General features: G+C 38.5%; 2 protein-coding genes across 9 annotated transcripts in view; one reads left to right on the top strand and one right to left on the bottom strand.

The window, feature by feature from the left end:
- Nucleotides 1-1357: 1357 nt before the first annotated feature.
- tmem79a (transmembrane protein 79a) lies at nucleotides 1358-8998 on the top strand. The gene is made up of 5 exons (XM_008422195.3): nucleotides 1358-1541; nucleotides 2577-3378; nucleotides 3910-4092; nucleotides 5289-5511; nucleotides 7091-8998. Exons 2-5 carry the CDS (start codon nucleotides 2712-2714, stop codon nucleotides 7281-7283), a joined length of 1266 nt encoding a protein of 421 aa, XP_008420417.1. The 5' UTR covers nucleotides 1358-1541; nucleotides 2577-2711; the 3' UTR covers nucleotides 7284-8998.
- Nucleotides 8999-10871: 1873 nt separating this feature from the next.
- The window catches only part of LOC103472498 (myocyte-specific enhancer factor 2D homolog), a 43721-nt gene continuing 37386 nt past the window's right edge, over nucleotides 10872-17206 (bottom strand). For all 8 annotated transcript variants that reach the window (XM_008422189.3, XM_081612118.1, XM_008422191.3 and 5 more), the window contains one exon: nucleotides 10872-16008. In XM_008422189.3, coding sequence (XP_008420411.1) covers nucleotides 15597-16008 — 412 coding nt within the window. In that variant the 3' untranslated portion in view covers nucleotides 10872-15596. The remainder of the gene's footprint in view (nucleotides 16009-17206) is intronic.

The following is a 17206-nucleotide window of genomic DNA, read 5'->3' as shown; positions in this document are numbered from 1 at the left end:
TTTCACAAGGGTTAAATTAATGCAGAACAAGCTTTTATTTTAAATACAACAACAAATCCGGATTTTAACTTTTCGTCAGGAAATAAATGCACAGAATGACCCAGCAACCTCTTCTTAGATGTCTTTCTTGTCATTTAATGTAATTTTCCCACATAGTTCATCCTTTTTTTTTTTGCAAAACTTTTATGTTATTTCTTATTTTCAAACCCAAAAATGTTAATTGAATGGTTGTTCTTTAAGAATGCCAACTCATTTAGTAGATGTTGATTTAAAATGATACATTGCCTCTTTTTCAACAGACAATCCGACATTATTGACTCTAAAGTTTTATTTAGTGGATTACTGGCAGCATCACCTGATGTTCCTCATGTTGTTTCTCCTCCATCTTATCTGATCGGACTCCAGTTGTGAAATCTTTCCAGTGTCTTCAGTCGACACTGCGGAGCCCTCAGGGTGGAAACATGGCGGAAAAAAACCACACATACCTGTTGCTCGATACCTGATGCGGAAATAAATTCAAACTCAGGTTCAATGAGAAGCACTTCAATGTTTCAGCTTCTAACAAAGTCAAACGTGAAATATCCAGGAATGTGACTGATATGATATGCAAAGGAATCGTGAGTCATACAATCGAGTCATTTAGGGTGCGTTCACACTGCAGCCTGAAGTGACCCAATTCCGATGTTTAATTTTCTTTTTGACATAATGCGACCTGCTCGACCGGTTCAGTTCAGTCTAACCCAGACTTGTCTGTCCTCAACCAGCTCCACCTTTTCTCAAAAAATACTCTGATTACTCTTAAACTCCTCCCACAAATCAACAACCATCCTCCGGTTATTTTTATTTTAAATTATAATGTGATGCCAAACCTTAATTTTGATAGAAATGTAATCATTAAATCATGTTTTGACAAAAATGCATTTTCACATTGAGTGAGTTTTTTCTTGACTTAAAAGTTTCATGTTCTTTAAAAAATAAATGCCATCTATGTTTCTGGTCTTCTTTGTAATGTGTGTTTAACTTAAGTGCAATTATATCTGCATTCTGATTACCAAACAGCTTTTTCTTTTTACATGTAATATATTTTTTCTCTCTACTGTCATTATGATTGCTGAACGTAATTTGGAATGTGAATGATATTTATTTGCAAGTTTGGGATGAAACTAAACAGAAGTACAAGAAAATAAATAAATAAAATAGTATAATATACAAACGGATTAAAATTATTTTTCTTTCTTTGAAAATTAATTTGTTTAGGAATGTATTATTTATTTATTTATCGAACACTGCGGGATAAATGCGAAAACGTCAGGTAAAATCGACCGTTACGTTGGACGTGTTTGGGAATCGGGATCTCCGGCGGAGTGATTCCTCTCCCTACAATGAACAATCTTTGAGACAAAACAACTTTCTTCCACCTGCCAGTTAACTTCTGGCATAAACGTTGGATTTCAAAACGACGGAACTTTCAACAAAATCACAAGGTTGATGAAGTTCTGGCGATGTGGATCGACTAAAACCGGGCTGGTGGAAACATTCAGGTTTGATATTTTTATGTCGTTTAAAGTCGTTACGTAAAACAAACAAATGTAGCTCAACTAAACAGGTTCAGCTAAACTACATTCCTGCATAGCTAAACAGCGCTAGCTACATTAGAGATCACATACAAGGTGTAACATGTATTACTGCTATAAGTTGTTTTAGCTTAAAGTATAATATCTTTTTAATCTGTTTTAAACGAAAACCAACAGTTTTACGTTGAATGGTTAAGGCTGAAGGAGTTAAATAGTAATAGAAATAAAAGATAGGTGACGATTTATTGCCTGTACGAAACTGTATGTTCCATCCATCCATCCATCCATCCATCCATCCATCCATCCATCCATCCATCCATCCATCCATCCATCCATTTTCTTACACCCTTGTCCCTCAGTGGGGTCAGGAGGGTTGCTGGTGCCCATCTCCAGCTAACGTTCCGGGCGAGAGGAGGGGTCACCCTGGACAGGTCACCAGTCTGTCGCAGGGCAACACAGAGACACACAGGACACACAACCACACACACACACACACATTCACACCTAGGGGCAATTTGGAGAGGCCAGTTAACCTGACAGTCATGTTTTTTAACTGTGGGAAGAAACCGGAGTAAACTGTATGTTTATTTTTATTATTATTAGTGTTATTGTTATGTACAAACCAGTTAATTTAAAATAACACGATGCCTGTGAGTGTCGCTACGATGATTATTTTGACTCCAAATGATCCATACCTAATTAAAGTTAACATACATTCAGCCAAAATTCACTGTGTTGAATTTAGTATATTATTATTGAATGATGGATAATAAATCTGTTTTTTCTCCCTTAATTTCTTTATAATTCTGCACAAATCCAGCGACATTTAGTAGAAATATCCTTTGACTGCCTGGGGAATCAAAGCTGCACAAACAGAAACCGTCTATGTAAACTGGATTGTCCTGTGTGGGGACAGGATCAGCCATGTAGAGCAACACACCCTTGATAAACATTGAACTTTGGTTGTTAGGATAAAACGGTGTATTGTTGTTGTCTTCACAGGGAAATTTCCAGGATTGCTGTGTCTGAAAATGGCTTCCTTGAGCAAAAGGAGTAGCTGCAAACACTGAGGATCTTTACAGTTCAACTGGATATTGGCTAGAAATCAATAAACAAATCAAAATAGACAGTTTCAGAATGGCTGGTCAGGATGGGTTAGTCGTGGATTTGAATGATGTGGTGGTTTTTCTATCTGATGGTTCAAATGCAAAACCTAAAATAGCAGAAGGTGAAAAACAAGAAGACAGTGACACCAGCGCAGAGGAGCTGAAGGAGAGCACAGATGAGGAGGAGGAGGAGGAGGAAGAAGAAATGGTCAAATCTGCTCATTTTGAGCCGTCCACTTTACCCTGGTCTGGAGACAAACACAGGAGGCTGCTGCTGGAGCAGGACGATGACGTGCTAGGGCCCGAGGAGAAGGACTCTGGGTTGAGTCAGGACCTGTCAGAGGAGCGAAGCCAAGCGGACGGAGATGTGAGGAGCAAAGCGAAGTGGAGGGAGAGCATGCCAGAGGGTGAGAGGTGGAGGGACGACGAGATCGCGCTGCAGAGGAGCAACAAAGGAGACGGCTCACTGGCCGATGATGAAGACGAGGGGGACGATGGGTGGATGTCCGAGAAACCGTCTATGGGTTTCACTCCGCATGTCAGGATCGTGTGTCCCACCACCAAGGAGCTTCCTGAGGAAGAGCGGTACTACAGGGAGGAAGAGAAGGTGGAGGAGGAGGAGAAGCGGGAGCTGAACATGGAGCACAACCCCGATGCACAGTTTTACCACGAGTGGGAAGATCAGGAGGACAAGTACTGTGAGTGAAAATATTGTGAGAATATTGTTGCACACAACAATATTCTTTTACAGCTTTCCATCAGAAATAAATTGTTTTTTTTAAAGCAAAAATTAACCCCCAGAAGTTCAAGGAAAAATAAAGAGCAATTAATTGTGTTAAAATGTTTAACTTGTTAAAATCTATGTAATCGAAATTAAAGCATTAAAGTCGTGGCCCGAGTTAAAATATATCAGTCTGATAAGTGAAAAGTTTATTTGGGTTGTTTAAAAGATTTCACTTCACCATGAGGTAATAAAACATTATTATGGAAATTAATTACATTTATATTTGGGTTTTAAGTAGAGAAGTGACTGTGGGTGGAAACCCAGGGAGAACATGGACCACATGCTCTCTACGTCTTTCTCCATGGCGTTTGCTTGTTCTTTTCTGATCAGAAAATAAATGTCTTAATAGTTAAACCAATATTGTGAACTGTTAGCTTCAGTTGTTTTTCTTTTATTATGTTTTATTTCTCCTCTCTGATAACCGCTGACTGCGTCTCATCCTCAGATGTGTGCAGCGAGAAGCTGCAGCTGGCGCTAGCCACGCTGGCCGCAGGGTTCTGCTTCCCCCTGCTGGTGTGGGGTGGATACGCGCTGCTGCCCTTTGACCCACCCAAGCTCGACAGCGCCCCCTACAGAGTGCTCTACACACTACGCTGCTCATTTTTTGCCATCATCCCCATCATCCTGGGTAAGACCTACGGCGGGAACTAGCAATTATTTTGGTAAACAGTTAATCGTTTGATTAATTGAATACAAATATTGATTCTGCAAATTTTTAGGCCTTTTTTAATATGATATTAGAAATACGTCAATGCAGATAAACAAATAAATTAAATAAGAAGACATTTTCTTGCATAAAAGGCGTGTCTTGATTTTCTCTAGTTATTTATTGTATGTTGCAGCGGTATAAAAAAGGAAAAAACAAAAAGTACTTTGAGAAAATGAATGAATATTAATGAGTGTGTGAGCAGTGATGCTGAACTAAATTAATTAACACTGACATTATCAGCATGTAAAGAAATTAAAACAACAATCAAGTAATAATAGTGACAATACTAATAAATCAATACATTTTCTTTAAGAGGCATTTAAATATAAGCATGCAATGGATAAATTAATAGAGTTAAAAAGTTACCAAGTGAAGTTTGTTGCATTATATAAAGGAATTATCTGGGATGTAAAGGAAGAATAATACAGAAAAAAGACAAAAAAAGAGCGAAGAAAGCAAGAAACAAAAATGATAATCACAAGATAATTATGTTTTTTATAATGCAAGTGAGAATCTACTGAAATGTGTTCAATGAGTAAATTTTTCCAATGATGGCGGTCCTTGTTTTCTAATTCTTAACATTTGTCTTTATGGAAAAAGTTTGTATTATAAGTGATTGTTTGAACAGAGACATGATAATAACAGCATGTTTTTAGTGTTTGCTTGATTATTTGTAGTAAATGATGCATCTACAGCTAACATGTGAAAAGCTCAACCTTTCTGCTTTCTAATGAAGTTTAAGACTTATTTGTTGGTTATTTTTAGGATAAACTCATTAATATTTGGATAGTAAAAGGTGGTTAACAGGAGATTTATTTGCAAAATTTGAACCAGGTGAAGCTAAAACTGACTTGATGACTTCTAGGTAGAACATTTTTATGTTTTTCATCTTAAATGCAATTTTTTAAATGTTTTTTGTACATTTTTGAATTCATTTCTGCTCTGTGTTGTTGGAGTCTGTATAGTTAATAATTAATTAATCATTTTAGCGCTAGCAAGACTTCACAGTTCCCATATGTTGTGTGATTTTTGCTCTGATTTCCAGTAACGTGTGTGTGTGTGTGTGTGTGTGTGTGTGTGTGTGTGTGTGTGTGTGTGTGTGTGCGTGCGCTCAGGTGTGTTGGTCCAGGGAATCGCCCGGCTGCGTTTCAGCGCCGTGAAGCCGCTCTATCAGGGCGATCTGGTGGACAAGGAAGTGATGGTTCACTGGCACTACGTCAACGAATCGCTGCATCTCTTCCTCTTCTACTTCCTGCAGCTTGCCATCATGACAACATACATCAGCCAGGACCTTCTTAAGCTGGTGCCACTGCTCACCATAATATTTGTTTTTGGCAGGTAGGTGTTTACGCAAAATGGATAAAAAGGGATTTTATTGTTGTGCTGATTATTGTATTTAAAGGGAGCCTGTTACGCAAAACTCATATTTTTTATATTTTTGTACTTCCAGCCCAAATGTTTAAAAAAAACAACAATACATCCAAATTTTTTGGTGTCCAGCAAAAAGAGCCGTTTCAAAAACCTCCTGAATGTAATGTCACAAATCAGCAGGCACTACCTGTCACCTAGCAACCCCAGCAGAGTTCCACCCATCACCTAGCAGCCCCAGCAGAGTTCCACCCATCACCTAGCAACCCCAGCAGAGTTCCACCCGTTACCTAGCAACCTGAGTAAAGCTCCAGCACGTTTGGTCAGCTGGTTTTACTTCTGTATGCGCTCTACATTGACTTCTGGAAAAGACAAATGTTTTTTTTTGTTGCAGCAAGTGTTTATAAACCACTTGCTTGTTCTTGTTGGTTGTGCAGGAGGCTCTACTTCTGCTTTTCAAAGTTGTACAGTCATATAATTGCACATCTGCTTGCAGCCATTTTCACGTGGTAGAAGTTTAATTGGGAGGCGTTGCCAGCAGCAGATTATTTGGATTTAAAGTGACAAGAGGCTCTAAAGTAGATCATTCAGAAAGAACTGAGCAGACTAAAATCTCATTATCTAAGAATAATTTTTTTGTAAGAAATGTAATAAACATGTTTTACCTCACCCACAGACCTATCCCAACCTATTCAAGGAAGTATAATAGTCACCTTTAAAACAATATTAGCTGTCCTTTGGATCATCCAGATGCTTAGATTTCTCACTCTGTCTTAGAAAAGCGGCTCCATATCTTAGTCTTGGCAAAGTGTTCATGTTTCGTTTGTCTGCCTTCAACCGATCGATGGATCAATATCTAAACACTTTCCAGCAACACACTGGATTAAACTTCCTGTAAGTTCAACCGCCAGTAATGCTCAACAATGTGTTTTTTTTTCTTCATAAACACAGGTGGAAATGTACTAACCCTAACCTGGTTTATGAAACCAGCAGTGACTCAGCAGGAAACACAAGTTCCTACTTGCAGCTTTACTATCTGAATCAGAGATGTTTGATCTGTTGCTCAACTTGGTTGGAAGTTGCTGGAGTGATTTATGTTCAGTTTCTGCTACGTCTTAGTTCATTTTGGAGGTAATTTAGTTTAAAAACACATCTGACAATCAGAAAAGACAATGTGATGTTTTTCTTTTACTTGTAAAGTTGGTTAATGATCAAATCAGAGAAATCAACAATTCAGTCAGGGAATCTGTTCATCCAACCAACCGTTTAACCAACATCCATCCATCCATCCATCCATCCATCCAGTCCTCCGTCTATCCGTCCACTTGCTCCCTCGCAAACTAACTAACTAACTAACTAACTAACTAACTAACTAACTAACTAACTAACTAACTAACTATCCATTTATTCATCCACTCTATAATTTGAAGAAATGCCAGGAGACATTTTTCAGCCTGAACTCAGTTGTCAGGTTTCTCTAGAGGTTCTATTGTGATATTTCTCCTGTTGTTGCTGTAAGTGGTTCTGATGGATCCTCGTCTCTCTGCAGGCTGATCTACTGGGTCTGCCTCGCTCTGGGCAGCACCATCAGGGCTTTCGGCTTCGGCTTCTCCTTCCTGCCCGTCCTGGTGATGCTGGGCGCCAACATCTACTTCGTCTGCTCGGAGGTCGGGCCGGGCTCCGTGTTCGACGTGGCGCCGCCCAGCACCGATCCTCCGCCCAAGCTACGCTGGTGGTTTTAAGGTCTCCAAAACGCGGTGAGAAAAGCAGCTGCGACACCTTCAGGAACCTCAGGAAACATGACTCACTCAGGCCAATCGCACAGACACCTTTTGTATGTTTAATCATTAAGTTTGAGTCTGATTTAGACTTTTATGTCTCTGCGGTGAACGTGTGGCGAGTTAAGCTGCTTGTTTACAACGGAAAACCAACCAAACAAGCTTAGTTGGGAAAACTGTAATGACTCTGTAAATAAAACCACTGAATTTACCGGGTTGGAAGCCAAACGAATCTTATTTTCTCACTAAATATCTACAAATATGTCTGATTTAGTTAAAAGCCTGAGGATTATAGTGTTCATTATTCATTCCTGTATTAACCTTTGCATCACCCTGCCTGTAGTTATATAGTTATTAGTTGTTATATGCAACCAAACTTACATGTTTTCTCAGCATTTTCTAAAGTGTTTACTCATTATGTGCCAATTATCTACTATTAAAGACATTAAGTTTGTTTTGTTTGGCTCAGATAAGCTTCTGAGGCTCTCAGTCTGTGTTTGAATGAAACCTTAGTATCAATGTGCAATTAAAGCCAATTTATAATATGTCTCTTTTTTTATTTTATATTCAATTAAATGAACAAATGCAAGTAAAAAATGTTCTTAATGTATAAACAAGCGACTGTCTGGTTGTGGACTTTAAAAGTCTGAATTAAATGAGAAGTCAGAAAACTTTGGATTTAATGAGTCTATTTTGAATAAACTTGATGCTAAAATGTCAGTTTTGATTAATAAAAACATAAAATAGAAGCTTCATTTAGAAAAGAGCAAGTGAGAGAAATGTGTGATTTAAATAGAGAAAAATTAAAAGTTTGATCAAATAGTCCAAAGAAAAACAAATCAACATTTCTAAACCTTTTATTGAATTAAATTATTGTAAATATGTGGTTTGTTCCTTTTGACTTTTTTACATTTAAAAGTGAAGTTTTAAATTTGTATTTTTATGTTTTTATTTCTGTTTAAATGTTTTGCAAAACAAGTTGGATTCATAAAACAAATTGTTTTCACAGATTTCCCCTCAATCCCTCAAAGCACAAACGATAAAAAAAAATGTCTGTATTTTATGGTCATTTTTATTTTTCACAAAATGTTATGATGTTTGTTTTTAAATGAATGCAGTTTTAATTTTTCCACACTGCTGTTTTTAACATAATTCATTAAATGAAAGTTAAATCATTGTTTCCCAGATCAAAGCTTCTCGTTTACAACATAACACAACATCTGCTAAAAAAAATGAAACTCGTCTCTTTTTCCTGAATGATGTGAAGCAGATGGGATCAATATTTCATCAGTAATTCAGTTCAGTGAAGTTTTAGTGCATAAAACTGACAATACAGAATAAATTACTGGTTATTGGATCGTCCGTCTGATTTAATGTAAAAAAATCAAAACAAAACGAAGCTTCGATGGCTTCCATATTCAAAAACTGCTGCCAATCCTAAATGACTGGAAATCGATATTTATCTTATAATCTGTTTTGTGCAAAAAACAAAATACTCTGCAATATTTTTGGTGTTAAGTTTACTCTAAATCAGTGTATGTTTGGAAATGGCATCCATTTTTAACCAACATAATCCTGCTAAAATCTGAACTCAGTTTTTTGTCATGTTGTGCATCATGTCTTTGTTTATGTCTATGTGGACTGCAAGTCTGTTGAATAAAAAAAAAATTTTTTTTGGCTCTAGTGGCCTTTATTTGATAGTTAATTGACAGGAAAGTGGGTAATGAGAGAAGGGGGAAGACATGGAGCAAAGGCCGGGAATCGAACCAGCGACGGCCTCCATATGTGGGTTGTGCTTAACCCCTGCACCACCACAGCACACCAAAAATCTGTTCTTATCAGTAACTCAGATCTTTGAGTCTGTAAAAATATTTTGAAAACATTGCAACACATGCCTCCACACGACTGTAACTAACTATGGACAATTATTACAACAGAAAGTCAGTTTTATGTTCCCGTATATTAAATCCCATTGATTTATGTACTATAATTAGGTCATAAAATTAACAAAATCTAAATACTTTAAGCACAATTTAAGCAAAGTTGGCATCAATTGATTATGAAAAGATACAAAATGTCCTCTTATTTCAGCATAACCTTTTTTTTTCTCTCTTCATGGGGGTGGTGTGTGTTTTTACAGCAACTCCCTTCATGTTTTTCCATAGCAAGACGTGTCACGACCTGAGCAGCAACTCCAATAAACCCTCAACGACTCAGATGATTAAACATGTTATAGTCTGGTAACCAGAAGCCCTGCTGGCCTCTTTAACATTAAAACTTTTATGTCACTCAAGTGAATGTTTGGAGGTGAAGAAATTTTTACATTTCAATTGTTTAGAGGCAAAACTTAGACAGGAAACAGGCAGATGCCCATCTATGGGCGTCCATGGTATCGCTAAATCAGACGACCTGAATTTAACTTGCTGAGCAGCTTTTTTTTTTTTTTTTTTTTTGTGCAAAAACAGCTTAAAGAGCAGAAAAAAAACAACTTTAGTTACAACATTTTTTCTTACTGTAGAGAATTCAGTCAATTTAAAATTGTTTATGTAAGAAAATAAAATCAGTGGCAACCCTAAGAGGGGGGCATAAGGGGCCCATCACCCGCTTTTAAAAAATGCTGGCTACCCCAGAAAATCATGTCGGGGTTTCCTCCAGTACATTGTAAGCCTGGCGGGCCACCAGGCTTTACTTGTGCCCCCACCAGGCTAAGCACTGATGCATGAACGACCCACCAACGGCAGTAGGAAGCCAGACAGTCGTCTTCTTCAAAGAAGACACATCTACATACTCAACAATGAACTATTTTAATTAAAGAAAATCAAATTGTTTTTGTAGAAACAGGATTGTAGATCCAAAACTTCAAATGTATTTTTTTCCTTATTAAATGAAATAAAGAATATTATTCATTATTATAATAATATCCAGTTTGGATATTATTATTCTGGGCTGGATTGAAGAAAACTGAAAAGTAAAAACAGGATTTGGGTCAGTCTTCATTTGAAAACACCCGACGTATTTAAAGTTTTAATACAGATACAAACGTAGACTTGGGTGCACCAAGTTGAACTTTAGAGTATAAGTCAATGAGTAGATGTGGCTTTAGTTACCATGACGACAGAAGGAACATCTTTCTTTGTGTCACATTTAACATTTCTGAGAGTAGATTTTGATTTAAAAATCATAGTTTTGTCCTAATTTACTTTGTTCTTGAATTGTAGTTGGAGGTGAGGGAATAACGTTTGGAAATCCAAATATTTCCACTATTTTAATCTACTAGATTCAAATAGTGGAAAAAAGACCCTGGATTTATATTTCTGCACTTTGTGCTGGACAAAAACTCAATGAGCCGACATGATGAGGAGCATCTTTCAGCACCGCGACGCTAACCGCTTCATCAGCTCCTGTTGTTGCTCCCGAGAGCCGAGCAAGGTCACGAGAAACCAGCTAAATTTAGCGGCGCAGTTCTCACCAAAACCGTGAAAAACAGCCGGAGATAAAAGTGCTGCAACACTTTTCTGCCAAGAACAGAAAATAAAACCCACAGATTCGGTGTCATTTCACTCAGTTTGTCTATTTAATATATAAAATACGGTAAAACATACGCAAAAAGGATAAAGGTTTCAAGGGACTTGGATACTTTGGTACAACAAACACTTTTTTTGTAAAAGCGGTATAGAATTTTAATAACATATCAGTGCATACTTTGTATATGAAAATATACACAAACTGTATATCATTCTCAAAAACAAAAAAAGAAATATCTTCTTTACAATAAAACCCAAAGCAGACCAGCTCGACACAATATATTAGCTATAAATTTCATCTTTAGTATTTCATATGCTACATTATTCTGAGCTGTTTTAACTCATTTATGATGCATGTCCTTATCATTACTGTACGTAACATAAGCTTAGCTGTTACCTGTGTCCCATGCATTTACATGTTTTGTTTTTTATTCCATGAATGACTAATTACCGTTGTTTCCCGTTTTATAAATATATTCTATATATCTTAATTAAAACTGCAGCATTTAACTGGTATTTCCTTCATTGCATTTGCTAATACCACAAGAACTGATCGTGCAATTTTCAGCAAGTTGTTTCAAAACAAAAAAAGGAAACCAGTACTATATGTTTATGATAAGGAAGATTAAAAAGAGGTGGAACGAAAACAGCTATCCTACACAAAAATATAGCCATAAAATAAAAGCTCCAGAATATCATCATCATCATCATCATCATAATAAACAGACGTCTGAACTGTCACCAGCACAAATTAATCCAAAAATAGTGAGTTTCTAAAAAACATTATACACAACAGGTAACAGGGGTGCAGGTTTCCTCATATAGATTGTCTCTACACTGCAACCTTTCTTTGCATGTCAGAGAAAAAAGGAGAAAAATCGGTGAAATGTCGGCGCCCGTCAGAGTTCAGAGGGGAAAGTCTGAGAAGCTTTTGCCCATTTCTCAAAAATCCTACAAAAACGAAGAGCAAATAAACTCAAGATGTGAGCGGGGGGTGGGGTGGGGTGGGGCTTCTGAAGCCAGATGAGCTGCTAAAAACAGAAAAATAAATAAATTCATGCTTTTGTTCCTAACTGGTTGTTAGCGGTTGTGTTGGGCTTTCAGAGTCACGAACTCGTTTCACACCGATTACGACTCTCGGCGTCTTCACACCTACTAGCGCCCCCGCTAAAGACGTGTGAAAAATGACTTATTGCTGAAGCAGCTTCAACCTTTGGAGAGCATTTATTCATAACGGGCCGACTTTACTTAGAGACTCCTTAAAACCACATTCATGTTCAGCTAGAAAAACGCTAGAGAAATTAGCTACTCTCCTCAACTTACCCTTAGAGAAACAATTAAAGTTAAAAATTCACTGTGGTGACTTTACTTTGCATTTTTGTCTCAACTGAGATTCTAATAAATGTGGATTAATTATGTCTGGTTGCAGAATCCATGTTGAGAAATTCAAATTCACAGCACAAACAAAATAAGGAGCAATTTTCTGATTATTACAGAAAATTATCATCAGCTGGATGCAAACGTGAATTATCAGATGGATATCTGAAATGTTTACTAATAATATAAGATGATTGCTGAGCAACACGGCTCGTCTTGTGCTGCTCTTTTCTTTTTGTTTTATTACAGCTCAAAAAGGAAATTAAAACAAAGTCAGAATTACCCAGAGAAATGGTAGGACTTGACTTCATTATGTATTTAATGGGTTACTTTATAATAAATGCATTGAGTAAAATGCAATAGTCTAGTCCTAAATCATCAAACCAGAGGCTGGAATTGTCCAGTTTTCCCTAATTTTGATTAGCAGGTCGAATCCTGACCTCTTATTCTTTAAGAGTGAAGATTCTCACTATTTAACAAGTTTATGCTGCTTTTTTATTTGAGAAAAATCAGGGACATGCTTGATGCATAAATGAGAATAATTTCTGTTTGAAAACGACAAATTTTCTTCAGAGCTGCAGCTAACGAATGTTTCGATTAATCGAATATTCTGGCGATTAATCAGATGGAAGAATGGACACATTCTTCACCACTTAATCCTTTTTTTAACAATCAAATATTAGAATTATTGTAAAAGATGCAAATAGTTAAATAAAAAAAAAAGAAAAACATTTTATTACCTGAAATGACAGCATTCCTTTAGCTTTTTTTGCAAAATTTTCATATTTTTGCAGTTTTCTCCAGCAAATAACATTTTTCTTTCTGAATTTGTACACTCCTGTTAATTATTAATCATTTACTAAATAGTTTGACGATTGTTCCAATAATTTACTCATCATGATTAATCCAATTAATTGTTTCAGCCTTGGTTTTCTTCAGAACAGAAAACGCCCAATCTATGCATCTTTGGAGTCTCTGATAATAAATATTTTGTATTTTTGGGCCAAAAACACGACAAAGAAGCTGCTTATCAAATATAGGTGAAATATTAACATCTTGATTCCTGATCGGGCCAGACGAAAATATAATAATAGGTTCGTCAGCAAGCTTTCTACTCCACCTGGGCTCACACTTGAAATGACAGAAAAACAGAAAACCTGAAACCAATCTGCAAAGAGGAAAGCCGGCATCATCTGTGTCTGCGTAAAGTGGAAAACATTTTTACATGGTACACTCAATTCAAAGTGTATTTCATCTCCATCGCTACAATATAAGTGAATGGCAGTGTCCTAATAATAATAATAATAATAATGATAATCCTAACAAGAATAGTAATAAAGAGTTTACATCACGGTGTACGATTTACCTTCATTTGTGGGTTTTTAAAGATGTGCGGCAGGAGAGTAATGATGACACCACAACCAAGCAGGCCTCTGTGAGACAAAGTGCGCACGCCATCAACACTAGAAGAAAATGGAGGATTACTGAAACTAGCCCCGCCCCCTGCACCGCGGCTCCAGAAACATATCAAAGTCACACTCATATATGCGGACAGATCCACTGAGAATCAACACATTGCTTGTTTTTAGGGATACCTAGCAAAGTCTATGCAAATATACTCATTATGTACAGACACGTGGTTGAAGCCAAAAAGCTATTTCACTTTGTCGCCGACTCGAAGCGGTAGAAATATAGAAAACGTCTTTTTTCCTTTCACTTTTCCAAACACGGCTATGGAGGGATATAGAGAGCTAAAGAGGACATCAAAGCTTTTGTATAAGGAGTGATTTTTTTTTTCTTCCTATTTTTTTTATTATGTTTTTCTTTTTTTTAATACAAAGTCTGAATTTCTACCTCTGGACGACTAACGGACCTGCGAGACATGTTTAAAATACCAACAGATAAAGAACACTTGGACTCCGAAGAACCAAATACTAAAGAAAACTAAAAGAGGCTCGTTGAAGTTCCTATGGATGGAGCAGCTCCCAAAGTCTGCCGCGTCTCCGCGCCCAGGGAGACGTTTGGCGTCTGGTTTTGTTTTGAAGAAGAAGAAGAAGAAGAAGAAGAAGAGCCGACATCGGCACGCCGGCGCTCGACTCCGCCCCATTTCTGGAGGCTCTTCCTACCAACAGGGTTCCTTCACATCTCCATGGAAAAATCCCAAACCAGAATTCCCAGTCCTTTGGACTCTACCGTATCGGTCCGATAAATCTATCTTGTTGCCATTTGTTTCTGGTCGTTTTTTCCCCAAAAGGTGTCAAAGCGGTAGAGAAATATATATAATATCGGTAAATATCGGTTATCGGCTAAAACAGCATTATTGATATCGGACCAAATTTCCATATCGAGCATCGAAATTAAATTTATCTGAGGGAGACATTTCTACTGACGGAGGGATTTAAATAGGGAAGGAAGGAAGGACAGGGAGGAACTTGAACAAACAAAAAGGACACAAGGATGATAGAAGGACACTTGGAAAGGAGGTAGGACACAATGAAGGAATGTCCAGAAGGAAGGATACAAAGAAGGAAGTAAGACACAAGGACAGAGAGACAGTAGGAAAGGAAGAAGGAACTAAGAAATGACGGATTGTAGAAAAGGTAATAGGATTATAGGGAAGAGGGATAGTAGGAGAGGAAATAGGACACAAGGGAGGGTAGAAACACTAGGAAAGGAAAATAGGAGACAAGGAAGGGGGGACATTAGGAAGGAAAGAAGGACACAAAGAAAGACAACAGAGTTGGAAACACACAAAGGATAAATTGGGGGGAAATGCAGATATTTTTTCCAAGCTCTTGTTTTTCCAGACATAGAAAATCCTGGAGTCAAATTCCAGACTTTTCCAGGCAGTGGAGGAACCCCGTACCTAAAGCGTCCGGTCGAGCATTTCCCAGCAGCCCTCAAACGTCTCCAGGCGAAATCATGGGGAAAAAAATGGACAGCACGCAATCAAAACGCCGCGGGATTGCAGGAGCAGGAAGTGACGAGTCATGCAGCAGGCGTCCGTAACGCCGAGGAGCCACCGATCCACGCGCCTCCGCGCGAGTAGAAGAAGGTCACTGAGAAACCACGTGAAAAATGTCCTGTGGTTGCATCGAATTGCATAAAAAAAAAGGTCAAACGCCTCAGAAATCACGACAGAAATCCGTCCAAGGCCTTAAAACCCGAATCCAGCTGAGCTCAGACATCCAAACCAGTCTGTTTTTGGCGAAGCCCTGTGAGTTCAAGATGGCGGCGTGTAATGCAGGACAGGTGCAGACGTGTGGTGATAGTGTCACATGGCAGTGGGGTGGTGGGGTCACGGGGTCGTGGGGGGCTAATAATGAAGGTAAGTGTTTACGAGTCAGAACTTCCTCTTGGCGACGAGAGGCGGCTTCTATGTGACCCAGGCGTCCAATCTCATGCGTTTTATGTTTCCTCCGTCCTGATCCGGTTCGCTCGACACCCTGAGGAGCTCGGTGGCGCCGCCTCCGGTACCGCCGCTGGCGCCGGCAGCGCTGGCGTCGTCGCGGTCGCTGCCCTCGAAGGAGCTGGCGTTGCTGCTGACGCTGTCTGCGGGCGAGCGGCCCGTCGGCGGCTCCAGGCAGAGCAGCGAGCTGGGGTACTGAGGCGGCGCCGTCAAGATGGCGCCTCCGGACGTGGAGGACGGCGTAGTGGACGGAGGCGGAGCGGGGGGAGGACACGGGGTGCTCCGGTCCCGGCCGGGCGAGACCGGCTCCGACTTGATGCTCACCCCTGAGCTGGTGTTGACGGTCAGCATGGCGCCTTGAGGTATGTGGGTCGCCGGCCTGGAACGGGTCAGAGGAAAGAAAGCAAGATGGAGGATGAGAGGCAGAGCAAAAACTAAACCACTGACCGTCCCTCGAGATAAAAATCATTCTGCAACCTTTTGGCTTTTCCAGATTTGGTCAGTTTACAACCACAGACTTCAATGTTTTATTGAATTTCAGGAGATGGAGTAACACAAAGAAGCAAATACCTGAAGTGAAAAATAAAAGTTTGATTTTTTTAAATTAAAACATTAAATCATGCATCATTTTCAGGTACGAACTGCAATATGTTGATCCATCACATCACAAAAATAGGATTGTTTTGTAAAAACTCCAGTTTTTCAATACCTAACTTCCCAGAGTTGTGTTTAATTTACACAACAGACTGTACATTTATTTATGTCAAAAAGTATTTTAAATGATGAGGAACAAACTAGGATGGAAGAGTGGAAGAAGACAAGACGCACACAAGGAAGGGAAAAAAGTCAAGCAGGAAGGAAAGGTGTCAAAAAGGACATGAGGAAAGAAAAAGACAGTAAAGTATGTAAGACAGGAAACAAGGAAGGTAAGAAATTATACAAGGAAGAAAAGTGTCAAAGTATATGAGGAAAGAAAAGAGTAAGAAAACAAGGAAGTATGTAAGGAAAGGAAAAAGGTAGGATAGATGAAAGTACTCAAGGATAGAAGGAAGCAAGAATGTAAGAAATAAGAGACAAGAAAGGAAGATGAGAAATTATACAAGGAAGCAAATTGTCAAATAATGGGGAAAGAAAAGAAGAGAAGGAAAGTTAGAGAGGGAAGAGTATAAATGAAAACAGGACACATGGAAGTACACAAAAAAGGAAGGAGACAAAGTAGACAAGATAGACGAGAAGTGTATTACAAAGAAACAACCAAAATAGGACAGAAAATATATATTTTTTCTATTCTTAGTAAATTTTCCTTTTTTTCAGTCTTAAAAACTAAACTCAGTCTCCAGTTTTCCAGAATGTGAAAATCCTGCAATAAAATCCATCAACATTTATGGTTGTAAAATGACAAAAACATGAAAAACCTCAAAGGGGTGTGAATACTTTTATAAGGCGCTGTAACAGTAATCAGCAACGTGACAAAAAGCGAACAATTAGATCCCCAGAAGACCATTTGTGTCGGGACAGAACATTACAGAACGGCACCAACAGGGAAAAGCCACACTCAGTTATTCACCGGCGGCCAT

The sequence above is a fragment of the Poecilia reticulata genome, chromosome 11 (genome assembly GCF_904066995.2).
Source record: "Poecilia reticulata chromosome 11, P_reticulata-male-v2, whole genome shotgun sequence".
Lineage (NCBI taxonomy): Eukaryota > Metazoa > Chordata > Actinopteri > Cyprinodontiformes > Poeciliidae > Poecilia > Poecilia reticulata.
Note: the sequence above shows the minus strand (reverse complement) of the source record. Positions and strands in the feature narration are given on the sequence as shown.

What these genes read in the sequence shown, in the direction of transcription:
- tmem79a (XM_008422195.3), top strand. Translation starts at nt 2,712, where the DNA reads ATGGCTGGTCAGGATGGGTTAGTCGTGGATTTGAATGATGTGGTGGTT. An exon ending in AGATCAGGAGGACAAGTACT is followed by an intron (nt 3,379 to 3,909) that starts GTGAGTGAAAAT and finishes TCTCATCCTCAG; the next exon opens with ATGTGTGCAGCGAGAAGCTG. An exon ending in ATAATATTTGTTTTTGGCAG is followed by an intron (nt 5,512 to 7,090) that starts GTAGGTGTTTAC and finishes GTCTCTCTGCAG; the next exon opens with GCTGATCTACTGGGTCTGCC.